Source organism: Periplaneta americana, chromosome 15, assembly GCF_040183065.1.
Source record: "Periplaneta americana isolate PAMFEO1 chromosome 15, P.americana_PAMFEO1_priV1, whole genome shotgun sequence".
Lineage (NCBI taxonomy): Eukaryota > Metazoa > Arthropoda > Insecta > Blattodea > Blattidae > Periplaneta > Periplaneta americana.
This window is the reverse complement of record NC_091131.1, coordinates 86,230,176-86,243,899: the sequence shown is the minus strand read 5'-3', so window position 1 is coordinate 86,243,899 and position 13,724 is coordinate 86,230,176. Positions and strand designations below refer to the sequence as shown.

The 13,724-nt window shown below is 35.4% G+C and overlaps 1 protein-coding gene across 5 annotated transcripts in view; it reads right to left on the bottom strand.

The window, feature by feature from the left end:
- The window catches only part of Pc (chromodomain protein polycomb), a 30,869-nt gene extending 18,058 nt beyond the window's left edge, over window positions 1-12,811 (bottom strand). The window contains exons 1-4 of one of the 5 annotated variants that reach the window (XM_069847800.1): window positions 12,201-12,811; window positions 7,259-7,302; window positions 5,506-5,629; window positions 3,222-3,354 (exon numbers count right to left, since the gene is read on the bottom strand). In XM_069847800.1, coding sequence (XP_069703901.1) covers window positions 3,222-3,354; window positions 5,506-5,573 — 201 coding nt within the window. In that variant the 5' untranslated portion in view covers window positions 5,574-5,629; window positions 7,259-7,302; window positions 12,201-12,811. The remainder of the gene's footprint in view (window positions 1-3,221; window positions 3,355-5,505; window positions 5,630-7,258; window positions 7,303-12,200) is intronic. The other 4 variants (XM_069847802.1, XM_069847799.1, XM_069847798.1 and 1 more) reach the window with 4 other exon arrangements.
- Between the last annotated feature and the right edge of the window lie 913 nt (window positions 12,812-13,724).

Below are 13,724 nucleotides of genomic sequence, written 5' to 3'. Positions count from 1 at the left end.
AGGAGGAAGTCTTAGAGTTCAGTGTATCTGCAAGGTCGTTCTTTCACCTTGTACTTTCACTTCCCTCGAAGGGATCACAGTTTATGGTCTAAAAAGTATCGATTTTGACAAACTCGCACTGAACACCTGAAATGCTGGAAGGAATTACAGCCAATGTAACTAGACAATTTTGGACATCCAAGTGTGGAATAATGGTACATACATGCACACAAGCGCAAGATTAGCTAACGTATTCTTCTGATTTTCGTGTGTCACGTCCAATTCTTTTTTTTTACTTGGTTATTTAACGATGCTGTGTCAGCTACTGGGTTATTTAGCATCGATGAAATTGGTTATAGCTAGATGGTATTTGGTAAGAGTACATTGTTATGAGAAAGGACTGATGTCCTCTTGGTTGGAAATTTTCTCTTCTTTTCATTTTTTAAGATATCGAGGCAAGTTCGGGAAAATATGTGGTATAGCATCTGGTTTTGGTTGCCAGTTCTTCCATGGAAGTTCTACCTCTTTACTGCCAATAATAAATTTATCGGCTCTTACTATCAAAACCGCAGAAAATGGATATCACAGATATAAGAACGTGCATACAGTTTTCTATCTTCGTGGAAATGCTCTACACCACTTCTGAAAAATAGCCTAGTCTTTGGGTGGAGAAAAAAAAAGTCTTACTTCCTTACAGATTATTCAGTGCGATCGAAAAGTTCTTCCGCAGCTCCATTAGTTTTAGCAAACTTGTAGTAAGTTGGCACTCCCCCATTCATTCCGGTTTGACAACCTCACACTCCCAGTTCTCATATGCTTAGAGGCCAGAGTTGCCAATTGAATTTTCTGTGTAGTAGTTTTTCAGCTACACAAGCGCTGCAGAGAGACTTGGTAAAGTTAACATGTTGCTTGAATGGTTGAAAAGTGCGAGGTCAAAGAATATTCACATTAGCAGATCACTTATGAAAGAAAAGGCTTTGGAAATTTCTGCACAAATTGGGATTACAGATTTCACTCTTAGATAATGTGACTTGTAAGGACTGAAAAGATCTTCTCCCTTCAACATTGAAAGACATAATATGAAGGACATCTAAAATATAGATCAGAGAGAGTTGTTTTTTTCGAGCTTTACCATCCAAACAGATCTTTGTATTAATGATAAAATCACAGCAATATGCAGGCAGGAAAATGTTAAAAGAATGTTTAACTGTGTCTATCTGTGTGAATGGAATAGGTGAAAAAGAACCACCTCTAGTTACTGGCAAATTCATTCTCCTGAGATGTTCTCTAGTCACTGGCAAATTTCTTCTCCCATGATGTTTCAAAGACACAGATTTTACAAAGAATGATGCGCTTACATGGCGTGCAAAAAAAAAAGTATGGATGACAGGCCTATTTTTAAAGAACTGGTAATAAATTTTTACAAAAATGTGTAATCAAAACAGTTAAGTTATTCTTTTACTGACAATGCCCCTTACCATGTCATTCAATTACAATTATTTAAGATTTGAAACTCCAGTAATAAATTAGAGGACGAAATTGTAAAAAAATGTTTGCACACCAATTATTAAAATGCAAGAGTGTGATCCCAAAACTCGCTCAATCTATTTGGCTATTTTTATGATTTAAACACATATACAGTATAATCCCTCTTCACCAGCATCAAAGGGAGCAGGCTAGTTCCGGATACGAATTTCGTCAGATAACTGAATAATATTAAAAAAAGAAATACCTATTCGTATTTTATGATATCAACTGTTGAAACTGCAGCCATGCGGAGCTTATTTCTCAGTCACTCGATCATAGCTAAATAATATAAAAACTGTGTGGATTTTCTTTATTAAAACACAACACAAATAATACACCAATTTAAGCTTCGAATATTCACTGAATATGGTTCGTGCGAACTGTGGCAATGTGACAGATTTAAACATATTTTTGGCTCAAGCAAAAGTGCCATATTGCCGGTTAATTAGGTGTCTGTTGCAAAGGATTTTACTGTATGATTTTTTTTAGACCTCTATCATTATGTTTTAAGCTTCTTTTCTTCCAAAACAACGCCAATCCTCGTCTAAAAATTTCTGTTATTGGGCATGTCACTTGAAAACTCGCTCAGGCTGTACACCAGTGGATAAAAACACTAGCCCAGTCCTTTCATAAAAATGGACTGAATGCATTTTGGGATCGCACTCTTCAATTAATAATACATTCCAAGTTCTTTTATTTCATATTTACATACAATAGTTTAACTTATTATTTGTATAAAAAAATCTCCCCTAAAAACCAATTTTTCATAAGTTATTAGTGGCCTTTTAATACAAGTCCTGCTGTAGCTCCAAATATGTTGACTGTCATTACTGAAGGGCGAGAGTAAAATTTCGAAACGTATTCTGTTCACTTAAATTCTGAATTCTATTATTAAAAATGTATATTTTTAGATATTTGTGGGGTACAAAATTTAACATATTATGGAAAATTTGTAAGTATGGTTGTAAACGACCATTTGTTTGCAAATGAATGGAGAATGTTTAATGCTCACAGTTCTTTGAGAAAACAGTAGTGTTTGGATTTACATTTAACAACTTTCTTCAGTTAATATACATAACAAAATTATAAAAAGTAATTTCATCTTAAAGTACATAAGCACTTGACATAACTTCTGAAATGACCAGAATTCTGCTTTTAAACAATTGAAAAGACCTGGTTCAATTTTTTTTATCTCAATTCAAAATACAAATTTGTTTCAATATATATGATACAATTCAAAGTATATATGCCTAATTAATGTAAGATACCATATGTCAAATAATTTAAATAGTTTAATTTTAAATGCGATATTTTATATTTATTAAATCAAATCAAACCGAACATCAGTGTAAATTTAAAAATAATTTTATAAGCACACTTTAATACAATAATGTGACTTGTAATTAATTAAATATCGTAAATGGAAAGAGTATATTATATCGTTTAAGAGACTTTATTTCATGTGATTTCCTATTTCTAAGAAAGAACATAATTGGTCATTAATTAGGAAATTTTATTTTCATTTCTGAATTATATATGTTATACATAGAGTTGTTCTTTTAACTTCGCTATTCATGTTATTTAATTGGCAGCAATTGGAGAACCAAATAACAAATAATGTCTAATGATTTTAATGACTGAAATGTTATAATGTTCTAACAGTGTGTTAATGAGAAGTGTTTGTATTTCTGATCAAATATAAAGACAGAACATACATGATAGCGTGAAGTGTCCTTCTTTCTACCAGGCCCTCTCCTGGGTTGTGGTGGATCTCCACGTTGTCCCTGTTCGAAGATATCGATGAGGCGTACGTCCAGTATATTTTCCTCTGGCTCCCATGTGCTATGCCTGGAATTTCTCTTTTATTAATAAATGTTATATTGGATAGGCATATACTTTATGTGAATTAAAATATACATTTAACATCAAGAACAATAAAGAATTTAACTCAAAATCAACATATTCATCAATTTCAAAAGTGTCACAACTTTCTGCATCTACTTTTTGCAGAACAGTCTGGGTTTCTTGAATAGCAGTTTCCATTCAACTACCTTTACTTTCTGTTCTTATTTCTTCACAAATTTCTTTCTTGTAAGACATAACATCAAAAAAACTGCATGTTTCATCTAATAGTTCTTTTCTTATTAATTGCTACTACCTTTACCACCTTCCTCAGTGTGAGAGATGTAAGAAATGGATTACTATATCAGTTGAAATATTTCTACGTCATGTGAAGTGATGCATATATAAATAGTTCGAAAGAAGTGTAATTGTTGAATAAAATTAGAGGCAGACTCTTTTTCCAAGGAATATTTATATATTTAGTGTCCTATATACAGCATTATATTTAATTTATACAATATGTATGGCATTATACAGAATTTTCAATCTCGAGCATTTCCAACATGAACAGGCCATTTGCTAGTCTGCTGCTAGTCCTTCAGGGTCCCAGCCACCGTTGTAGCTCAAATGGCTGAGGCGCTTGCCTGTCAATCCAGAGTTGCACTCGGGCTTGGGTTCCATTCCCACTAGGGCTGATTACCTGGTTGGGTTCTTTCCGAGGTTTTCCCCAACCATAAGGCAAATGTCAGGTAATCTACGGTGAATTCTCTACCTCATCTCGCCAAATACCATCTCACTATCACCAATCCCAATGACCTTGATACGGGGTTGTTAAATAACCAAGGACTAACTTTCACTATGAAATATGGAAGCAGAGAGATTATCTTCAATCTTATGATTAAACTACGAGACAGAGTATAATTAAATGCTATTACAGTGCTTATTAATCATATCTTAAATTACAACAAATGTTGTGTAATATTAACTGATGAGGTACTTCTGAACTTAAATAACGATTGCTTTGGGAATTTATATACACTTCATCAGTAACAAATGTCAGTTCTGGAGTCACAATTCCGTCATGTATAGACAATTCCAAAACTGATTTCTAACATTACCTTAGTTAATCTTTGAACAGCTGAAATCTTATATGGTCGCAAGTGCAGTAATTTTGTACTGTATTTATGCAGATCCACATGAAACTGCACACTGTGCTAGTAGACGATCAAGAGATTTTCTTGGACTTCTTTCTAATGCTGTCCCAATTTCGTCCAATTTTCCTTCTGTTAAAATAGTCCTTCTCCTGTCTGCTTTTGTCCGATTTTGAACTAGTGGAGCAAAACTTATAAAGTCTCCTTGCAATAAAACTGATTCCTTTGGACATTTACACCAGGAAATACTCAAAAATTTAAATGAACAGTCATGATACGATTTATGCTTGGCAAATGTATTCACTATTAACAAGTGTTGTTCCACTTCATATTTTGAAGTCTATCTTGACCTTAGATAGCCTGGTTTGCGATAAATACACCTGGATGCCCGAGTACCATGTATATATTGTGTGGTAAGTACAGCATCAGTCCTATTGCCCGAGTACCAGGAAACGTGGATGTTCTTCCCCGTTTTCAGTTTTCAAGAGACTGGAGGTGCTCGAGATTGAAGCCCTGTACTATTCCACCAGAATGTTGTTTTGTAACTTAAAAAAATAAAATTTTATATAATATAATACATCAAATTACTGCTTTGAGGTGATACAAAGTAAGTTAGGACCTCTGTGTCGAACTCTGAGCAGTAATAGATTTCGCAATGAGGATCATTTTTCGTGAAACAACCCGTGTTTTTCTATACTTTGTTTAGAAGCTATGCACCATCAAAGAAAAGACAGGATTTAATGGCATTTACAATTATGTAATTAATTGTTCATTTATTTCTTCCAAGTATCCTTATGGACAAGTTACATAAGTTGTTCAAAGTGTCTATCCTGAACCTGATTATATTCATTACATCATTGTAGCAGCGACTGTTGTCAGAATTTGTTGAACATTTCAGGTCTGTCACCAGCAAAAATTTACCATAAACATCTGGGTTGGAATTATTGTTGGTGATCATCTGCTGGGACCTGTCATTTTGCTGCCCCATTTGAATGGAGCAACTTACCTTGAGGTCCTTTGGAACATGCTTCCACTGCTCATGGAGGATGTGCCCCTCGTAATGCACAGGGACATGTTGGTTGAAGCATGATGGCACCCTGCCACACTTCAGCCTGGTTGTACGAGCACATCTGAATAACACATATGAAGAGCAATAGATACGAGAGTGGAACCTGTTATGTGGCCAGCACGATCACCCGACTTAATGTCCTTAGATGTTTTTTTTTCTTTCGGCACATGTAAAGAGTGTCATGTATGCCATCCCAGTTGACACCAGAGAGGAACTGACTATGCAACTAAGTTGCTGGTTTTGATCAAATTCGACACAAACCTAAAATGTTCAACAGTCTGACAATTACTGTCACAATGGTGTAATGAATGTCTAATCAGATTCAGAGTAGACACTTTAAATATCTTCTATAACTAATCCATAAGGGTACTTGAAGAAATAAATTAATTGTAATTGTTATTAAAACCTGATTTTCTTTTCAATGATGCGTAACTCCTAATGATGCGTCAGAGAACATAGTTTCACAAAAAATTATCCTCACTGCGAGATCTATCTCTTCTCAGAGATTGTCGCCGAGGTCCTGACTCAACCTGTATAAAATCTTAATTGGGAATATAAAGAATTGATGGCCAGATAAAATTTTCTTAGAATTGTCCTATTGTGTATTTAGAAAATGTATTAAATGAGTAGTGGGATTTACACCCTCTCACACTCTTTCTTTCAAATTACAAACTTCACCAAGAAATAATACTGCTACTTGATTTAAGTACTGCAAAGCAAATACTTCAGCATTAATGGATCTTTAATGACCGTTACAAATTGAAATATATATTTGTTTAAATGATCTATCATTGCAACTGTTTCGTCGATAACAATTGTGATTAATTGTTCAACACATCACCGCCACTTTGTAGCAACCCATATTGCAATTTTGGTCCAGGGAAAATACTAGTCTCTTACAAAAATAGAATATGGTGTTGCTATGAAGTAGCAGGGGTGAATATTTTTGTAAAAGACGAGTATTTTCCCTGGATCAAAAATACAATATGACAATTATGAACACAACTTAAAAAATTTGGGTATTAAGGAGATAATTCATCATTGTCATCATCATCATCATCACCGAAAAAAAGTTTGTTATTATTAAGGTTTAACAACAACTGTATTTCGGCTATACCTCTCCTTAGGTTTGGCAAATATAGAGAAGAGCATTTATTACGATCCAAGATAGTGGCCTGTTATCTGGCTTAAGAGCAGCTAGGCACTAGTTCGAGGTGTGGACGCACACACACAGACACATTAAATCACATCTTTGTTATGTATGTATATGTTGTTATCAACAATCAACATTTTGAATTATAAACAACTGTTTCACAGCCTCTCAAATTGTGACATTTTGATACTGTCGGTTATGTTTATTACACGACTTAGTGGGTTAGTGTGTTGAAGAAAAATCCAGATTTATCAGTGCTGTGGCGTCTGAATCAAGTCATGGATGGAAAAATGAGAATCTTTGTGACAGTGAATAACAATTTCATAAAAATATGTGAACAATGTCATAGCTAGGCTGGGACTAGCACTGTTTATCGCCCGATCATGATAAATGCTCCTCACTGTATTTTGAACAAATTTTCCATTTGCAGCACAATTTTATTGTGAGAAGAATTTTATGATAAATACTGTCTTTATACATGACTGACTAAAAATATTAACAAGATTTATTTGAAGCCAACTCGACAAATATACTTACTTCTGACTCCAGCCTTTCCACTTAACAAAATATTCCACTCGTCCCTGTAACAAGAATAAAAGTTAAGGCAGTCTTTTCACAGATGAAGAACAAAGAGGGAGAAAGTTTTACATATTGGACATGTTAGAATATAATTGAAGACTAAAACAAAAATGCTGTAAGTACCAATATCTAAAAAAGAATCTACTGCCCCTTGCTCATTCCAGTACTTAAGAAAAGAGGGTAAAGTCCTATTGTAATTTTACTTAGAATTTGCACAAGAAAGCACTGTTTTCCAGAGTTTTTGTCTTTGGCACTTACAGCCTCTTTATGCCCAGTCTTCAATTTAAAGAAAAAACTGAATACACAGATTAGGTTGCTGGGAATAACATTGCCGCTGTTGACAATCACTGCAATACATGATGCACTTTGTTTAAATGTAACATTTCCATCTGTGCAAGAAATATAACACAAAAATTTGTTGGACCTGTTAATTACATGCAGAGAACTCAAAGTACCGCCTCTATTCGTCACATAGTATAAATTATAATTTTACAGAGCATTGTAGAACGAACGAAGAATGGAAATTTGTGGTTACTGTCAATCACAGGTCAGAAATGTCACCTTCTAAAATTTAAATGAGCACTTTGCTAAAAAGAAACGATGTTCAGAAGACAAATAAACACACAGCTTCTTTGAAAAATGTTCAATTAAAATTGAAAACCAAAATTCAAATTCAAAACCAAAATTTAAAACTGCAATGCAGTGTCAATGTGAGTATTTCTGGTGTTGCTGCTCCAGTTGTTACTTTTAAGCGCATGTTCCTAGTTAAACTCTTTCAAAATTACTCTCAAGGATTACTTTATAGCTGCAGTAGTCTCGATTATCCGGATTATACGGGTCGAGAGCAATCCGGATAATATGGAGTGTGAGAGCACTATATGGTTTTTGATCCTGTAATCTTAAAGGGGACTAAGGTCGAACCCAGTAATTAGAAAGACGTTGTTTACATGTACATAATAAGTTTTTATTCATAATACAGTACAGTATGTAACTGACTTCTAAAAACGTTGTTATTGTTCAGTAGGATACTGTATATAGGTAGGAATGTATGTATACACTACTATTGTAACAAAAAAAAAAGTAATCCAGATAACATGGAAGATCGGATAATCGAAGTCCGGATAATCGGGACTGTATTAAACTTCATAGTATAAACAAGGGGGGCAAAGGCTAATTAGGATTTCCCAGTCTCTGATTGGCTCAAAAATCCCTGATAGAACTGATATTTAACCCTTGCGGTGAATTTCGGTGAAGTCCAGAGGGCTCAATTAGTCATATCCACTCTCTTCACCTTCACGCTGGCCCCCCTGGGATCTTTTAAGATGCGAAAGAGAGAATGGTGTGCGGAAAACAACGGGAAGCTACTGCAGTTATCCTTCGTAAGAAAAACTGCATGGGATGAAGATAAATGCAAACAAGACGAAGACCATGGTTGTCGGAAGAAAAATAAGATAAACTTGCCAATTCTAAATGAGGCAGTAGACCAAGTGGACAACTTCAAATACTTGGGATGTACTACAGTATAAGTAGTAACATGAGCTGTAGCCAAGAAGTCAAAAAGAGGATAGCAATGGCAGAGGAAGCTTTTAATAGAAAAAGGAGCATCTTCTGCGAACCACTGAAAAAAGAACTAAGGAAGAGACTAGTGAAGTGCTTTGTGTGGAGTGTGGCATTGTATGTAGCAGAAACATGGACATTATGACAAAGTGAAGAGAAACGAATAGAAGCATTTGAAATATGGATATGAAGAAGAATGGAGTGTGTGAAATGGACAGACAGAATAAGAACTGAAGCTGTGTTGGAAAGAGTGGGTGAAGAAAAAATGATGCTGTAACTGATCACAAAGATAAAAAGGAATTGGTTAGGTCACTGGCTGAGGAGAAACTGCCTACTTAAAGATGCACTGGAAGGAATGGTGAACGGGGCAGAAGAAGATATCAAATGATAGACATTAAAATAAGTGGATCATATGCGGAGACTAAGAGGAAGGCAGAAAATAGGGAAGATTGGATAATGCTGGATTTGCAGTGAAAGACCTGCCCTTGGGCAGAACCCATGTATGTATGTATGTATAGCTCGATTCAACGTTATTGGCCCCCGTCCTTGGTTATTTAGCTAGTGAGCGAGCCGAATGTTGCGTCATAAGAAAGAAATTTAATCACATTAATGTGCATAGGAGGGGAAGAGGAAGAATGAAAATAATATCTATGCTCGTAGCTGAGGGATATTCATGGCAAGTCATAATGACATTGTTTAGTCAACAGACGTAGTAATTAGTAACGGGACGTGTGGAAGAATATCGTGTTTTAAAGACGGGGTGTACCGCGACATGATAAGTGTTAGGTGTTTGTTATGACCGCGCGGTCTGACCTGTGTGACTCAGTACACCAACAGTGATGAGTAATTCGCTTTTAGTCTATCTACTTTTTGCAGGAGCCAAAATTCCTTAATCAAGCTGTATGTATGTATGTATGTATATGCCATGGGATACTTTGCTCCATCGACGAGTAATAACAATAACATACTAATAACAAGGTCGCAATTATTTTATAAATAGAAAGGAACTTGGTTGAGTGGCAGTTGTACTAGTGAAGTGGGTGGAATGCAAAAATATTTGCATTCAGATTTAAGAACTAAAACTATAATGATAGCAATGCTGCTGTGAATTCTCTATACAATGGGAATTTACTGGTAAGTTTGTATTTTTGGTAGGTACTTGTTAGCTATACATGTTGTATCTTGGTCCTTGGAGGTGAATGAAACTGAGTTTCCCTTATTGATGCCACCTGCCAAGAAGCAAGCAACTTACAAGCAAACATTTTGATGGGGGCAGATAAAAAAAGTTTTTTTTTTCTTCCACCATGTTAATAATGCCAAAAGAACTGCTTATACAAATTTTGGCCACTCGACTGCAATTATGAGAGCCGTAAAAAAATAAGTTCGCCAGGGGCCGTTACCAGAAAGAAAACACAATTTCATTGAAATAATTAATTTAAATGGACAAAGCACTTGTAGAGTTATTTTTCAACATATTCCCCACCGGAATTGAGACATTTGTCATATGGGATCGACAGAGAGATGCAGACGGCTGTCACACACTGGTTCCGATCCTAGGCGGCAGACTTCTACGACACAGGGACACAAAAATTGATCCCATGGTATGACAAATGTCTCAATTCCAGTGGGGGATATGTTGACAAATAGCGCAACAATTGCTGTATCTGTTTCAATAAATCTTTCCATGCAATTGTGTTTTTTTTTTTGTAACCTGTCCCAGGGAAAATCACTTTCAGAATGAGAAATTTCGTTCCTTCACCAGAAATTATCTTCATTAAAGAATGATATCGTAACTATAAAAATATAAAAAAAAGCCTGTCACATGAATCACTCTACGGAAATCTATCTTTATTGTACAAACAGGGCATTAATTTTTAAACAATTTTACGATTTAAATATAAATATACCGTACTAAAAATGTACTTCATCTTACAATATCGTACATAGATTAATTTTAGTATGTAGGTATGCAATAATTGTATGCAGTTAAATATGAAGGTGTACCGCTTTCCCATATTTATATTAGTTTACGTTTGAAGTTGAATTTCCTCGGAGTTTACTCTGTTGCAATCGTCCTGTACCATGTTACTGTACCATAATCTCATTCCCTTTGAATGACATATACATTTTTTTTAATTTGTTAATTTAAAAATTAATTACTTTACTTTTAAGAAGAGCCTTTGTAAGCATTTCTGCTTACCTTTCAGGCGTCAGTTTTCTATATTCCGAATTGACATTGATTTATGCCATAGATATTGTTGTACAGTACTGGTGTATTGTGTACACATAGCAACGTCTGTTTATATTGAATGGATGTTAAGATAACTGTGACATACAGTTGTGATAAATAATGTAAACAATGGATTCGCGAGCATATTTTTGGAGAACGGTTTTGGCGAAAGAATGGGTAAGTAATGAAGCTCTAACAAAACTGAAAAGAAAACAAAATTCATCCTACACATGCCATTTCGACGCATAAAAACAGTCGCACCCGTGTCACCTCTCTTACATACCCATACAACGGTTTTCTGGCACAGAACTTAGCCTACATCGATAATCTTATGATTATTCATGATAATCTGACCTCTTTATTTCTAGGGAAAGGACTCGTTTTCCATCTGGAACGCCAATATACCATTAGTTTATTTTATACAGTCCAGTAAACATCTACATATAAGTATCATGTGGTGGTCTCACCATTCATAAAATTGTGACTGGTAGTTCTTTTAAATTGAATTAGCTATTATCATAGGCTACCGGTATTTCAGGTAAATTAAATCTCACATTCCAGTGTAAACCCATTTCATGGAAGAGGCTAAGTGACTAAATTTCAATACAATTAATCATTATAGGCTATTCAATAAGTTAAATGAAGTTACCACAGTTTATAATGAATGAGTAGGGAATGTGGAACAACAGGCCTGCATCGGGATTGCGTCTAAATTATAATTATCTGAAGAAAATTCACTTTTATTGTAGTAGATTCTACATCTGACAGTTTGAACGTTAAGCAGTATTATTTCATGTTTATTTAATATCGCCCGTATATCTTATAGAGTGGACAAGACACAACTGTCATTTCTAATATAAATTTATAATAATTATTTTTCGTATCACCCATTGGTTTTTAAACACACATACATGTTCTATCCTCTTTAATGTCATTACTTGTATTATACACAGTGCTGGGAACCTATTTGAAAACAAGGTCAAGTTCAACATGTTATTGCATACTCGATTTGTGGTGTTAGCGTAACAGCAATTCATGTTACACCTATATACAAGCGTTCACACGTCAGCATACTACTTGCTACCGTCAAGCGTAGAATACGATTTCACTTACCCGCCTCACCCTTTTCTTCATGATTCTCTCTGCCGCATAAACACGATCTCCCATTGGCAACTCCATAGTATGTTACGAACACTAGAAATCACTTGCACTCCGCTGTAGTATTAAAACAGTGTGGTTAATGCTGTATGAATATCTTGCTAAAACAAATGTATATAGATCGCACAGTGCAACTCATAAACACAGCTGCCAAATTTACTATACGCAATCGTACTCAACGCATTTGGCCTTCACATCGCTTGTTGTTTTTCTCTCTTCCTTGCTTCTCATTCGTTTCGTGCACGAGACAAGGTGTTTCTGATGTCTACCGCGCCGCTTTCGACTCTGCTTCTCTCGGCCCCGCGAACTCGCTCTATCTACCACTGGCTTCTGACGTCACTAGCCGTCTCCCCTCCCACCGACGCGAACATCCGAGAGTATACCAAACGTGGAAGTGGGAATGCGAATCAAACTATGGGTCAATAATATTCAAAGGTACTGGACCCTTCTAGTTGTGTATATATGAACATTTATCGAGCTTTTCTAAACATATGAATGTTTATCTGAAACCGAACACCATAGATCCGAACGCAATGTTACAATGATTCTAGAACTCTCTTTCCCTTTCCCGACAACACCCAACCTCTGGTACTGAAATGGACTCGCCCAAAACCCGGACGATGCCCATGTGTAAGAGAGAGACAGTGAAAGACAGAGACGGAGACCGATCAACTGTCAAGATGGCGATTCAGTGTTGCTAAACTAAGAGCTACGCTTAAACCATTACAAGATATTCATTTACAAATTAAAATTCGAACTTTGAAGTATTACTTTCCAGCTCTGGCACTAAAAATAAGTGTTTATTTTCGTATATTTAGACATGTCATTGCGTAAATCGGCAAATATCTGAATTCTCTTTTGTGCAAAATAACAGTAGACTTAATGAACCTAAAGTCTAACGTCTACTTAGTATCTTCCCGTTTATTGGCTGCAGGTCTTCGTTTAAAGAACCCGCTGCGATTGGTGACCAGTAGGAAGGGTAGGTTGTAAACTGGAGCTGCCCACTGAGGCAACACCTCTGTCAATGGGTGGAGCTACAGTCAACATCACAAATTTGCTACTGAAGGAATTTCGCGCCAAAATAAGATTTCACATTTCGTTGTGATGTACTGGAATTCATTTGAAAATATTTTTGCAGTATTGAAATATTTTTAAATATTAGAAACACTAATTAAATTTATATTAAATAAGTAGCCGAGAACTTACTGTATGTTAAGGGCAACTTGTGCCGTTCCCACTAGCTACCGCGCTACAACTGCAAATTAAAGTAAGGCTTGTAAAAATTTACACAGGCTTCGTAACTGTCCATCATGCGTTAGCATTTTTTGCGCATCAACTGCTGATGCATTACTGCCCAGTAGAGTAATTATCAGGGAACGGATTTATATGGACTAAAAATATATGAAATATGTAAATATATATGTAGTTATTTTTACCAAAATATGGAATTAAATATGGATTTTTACCAAAATATGGAAT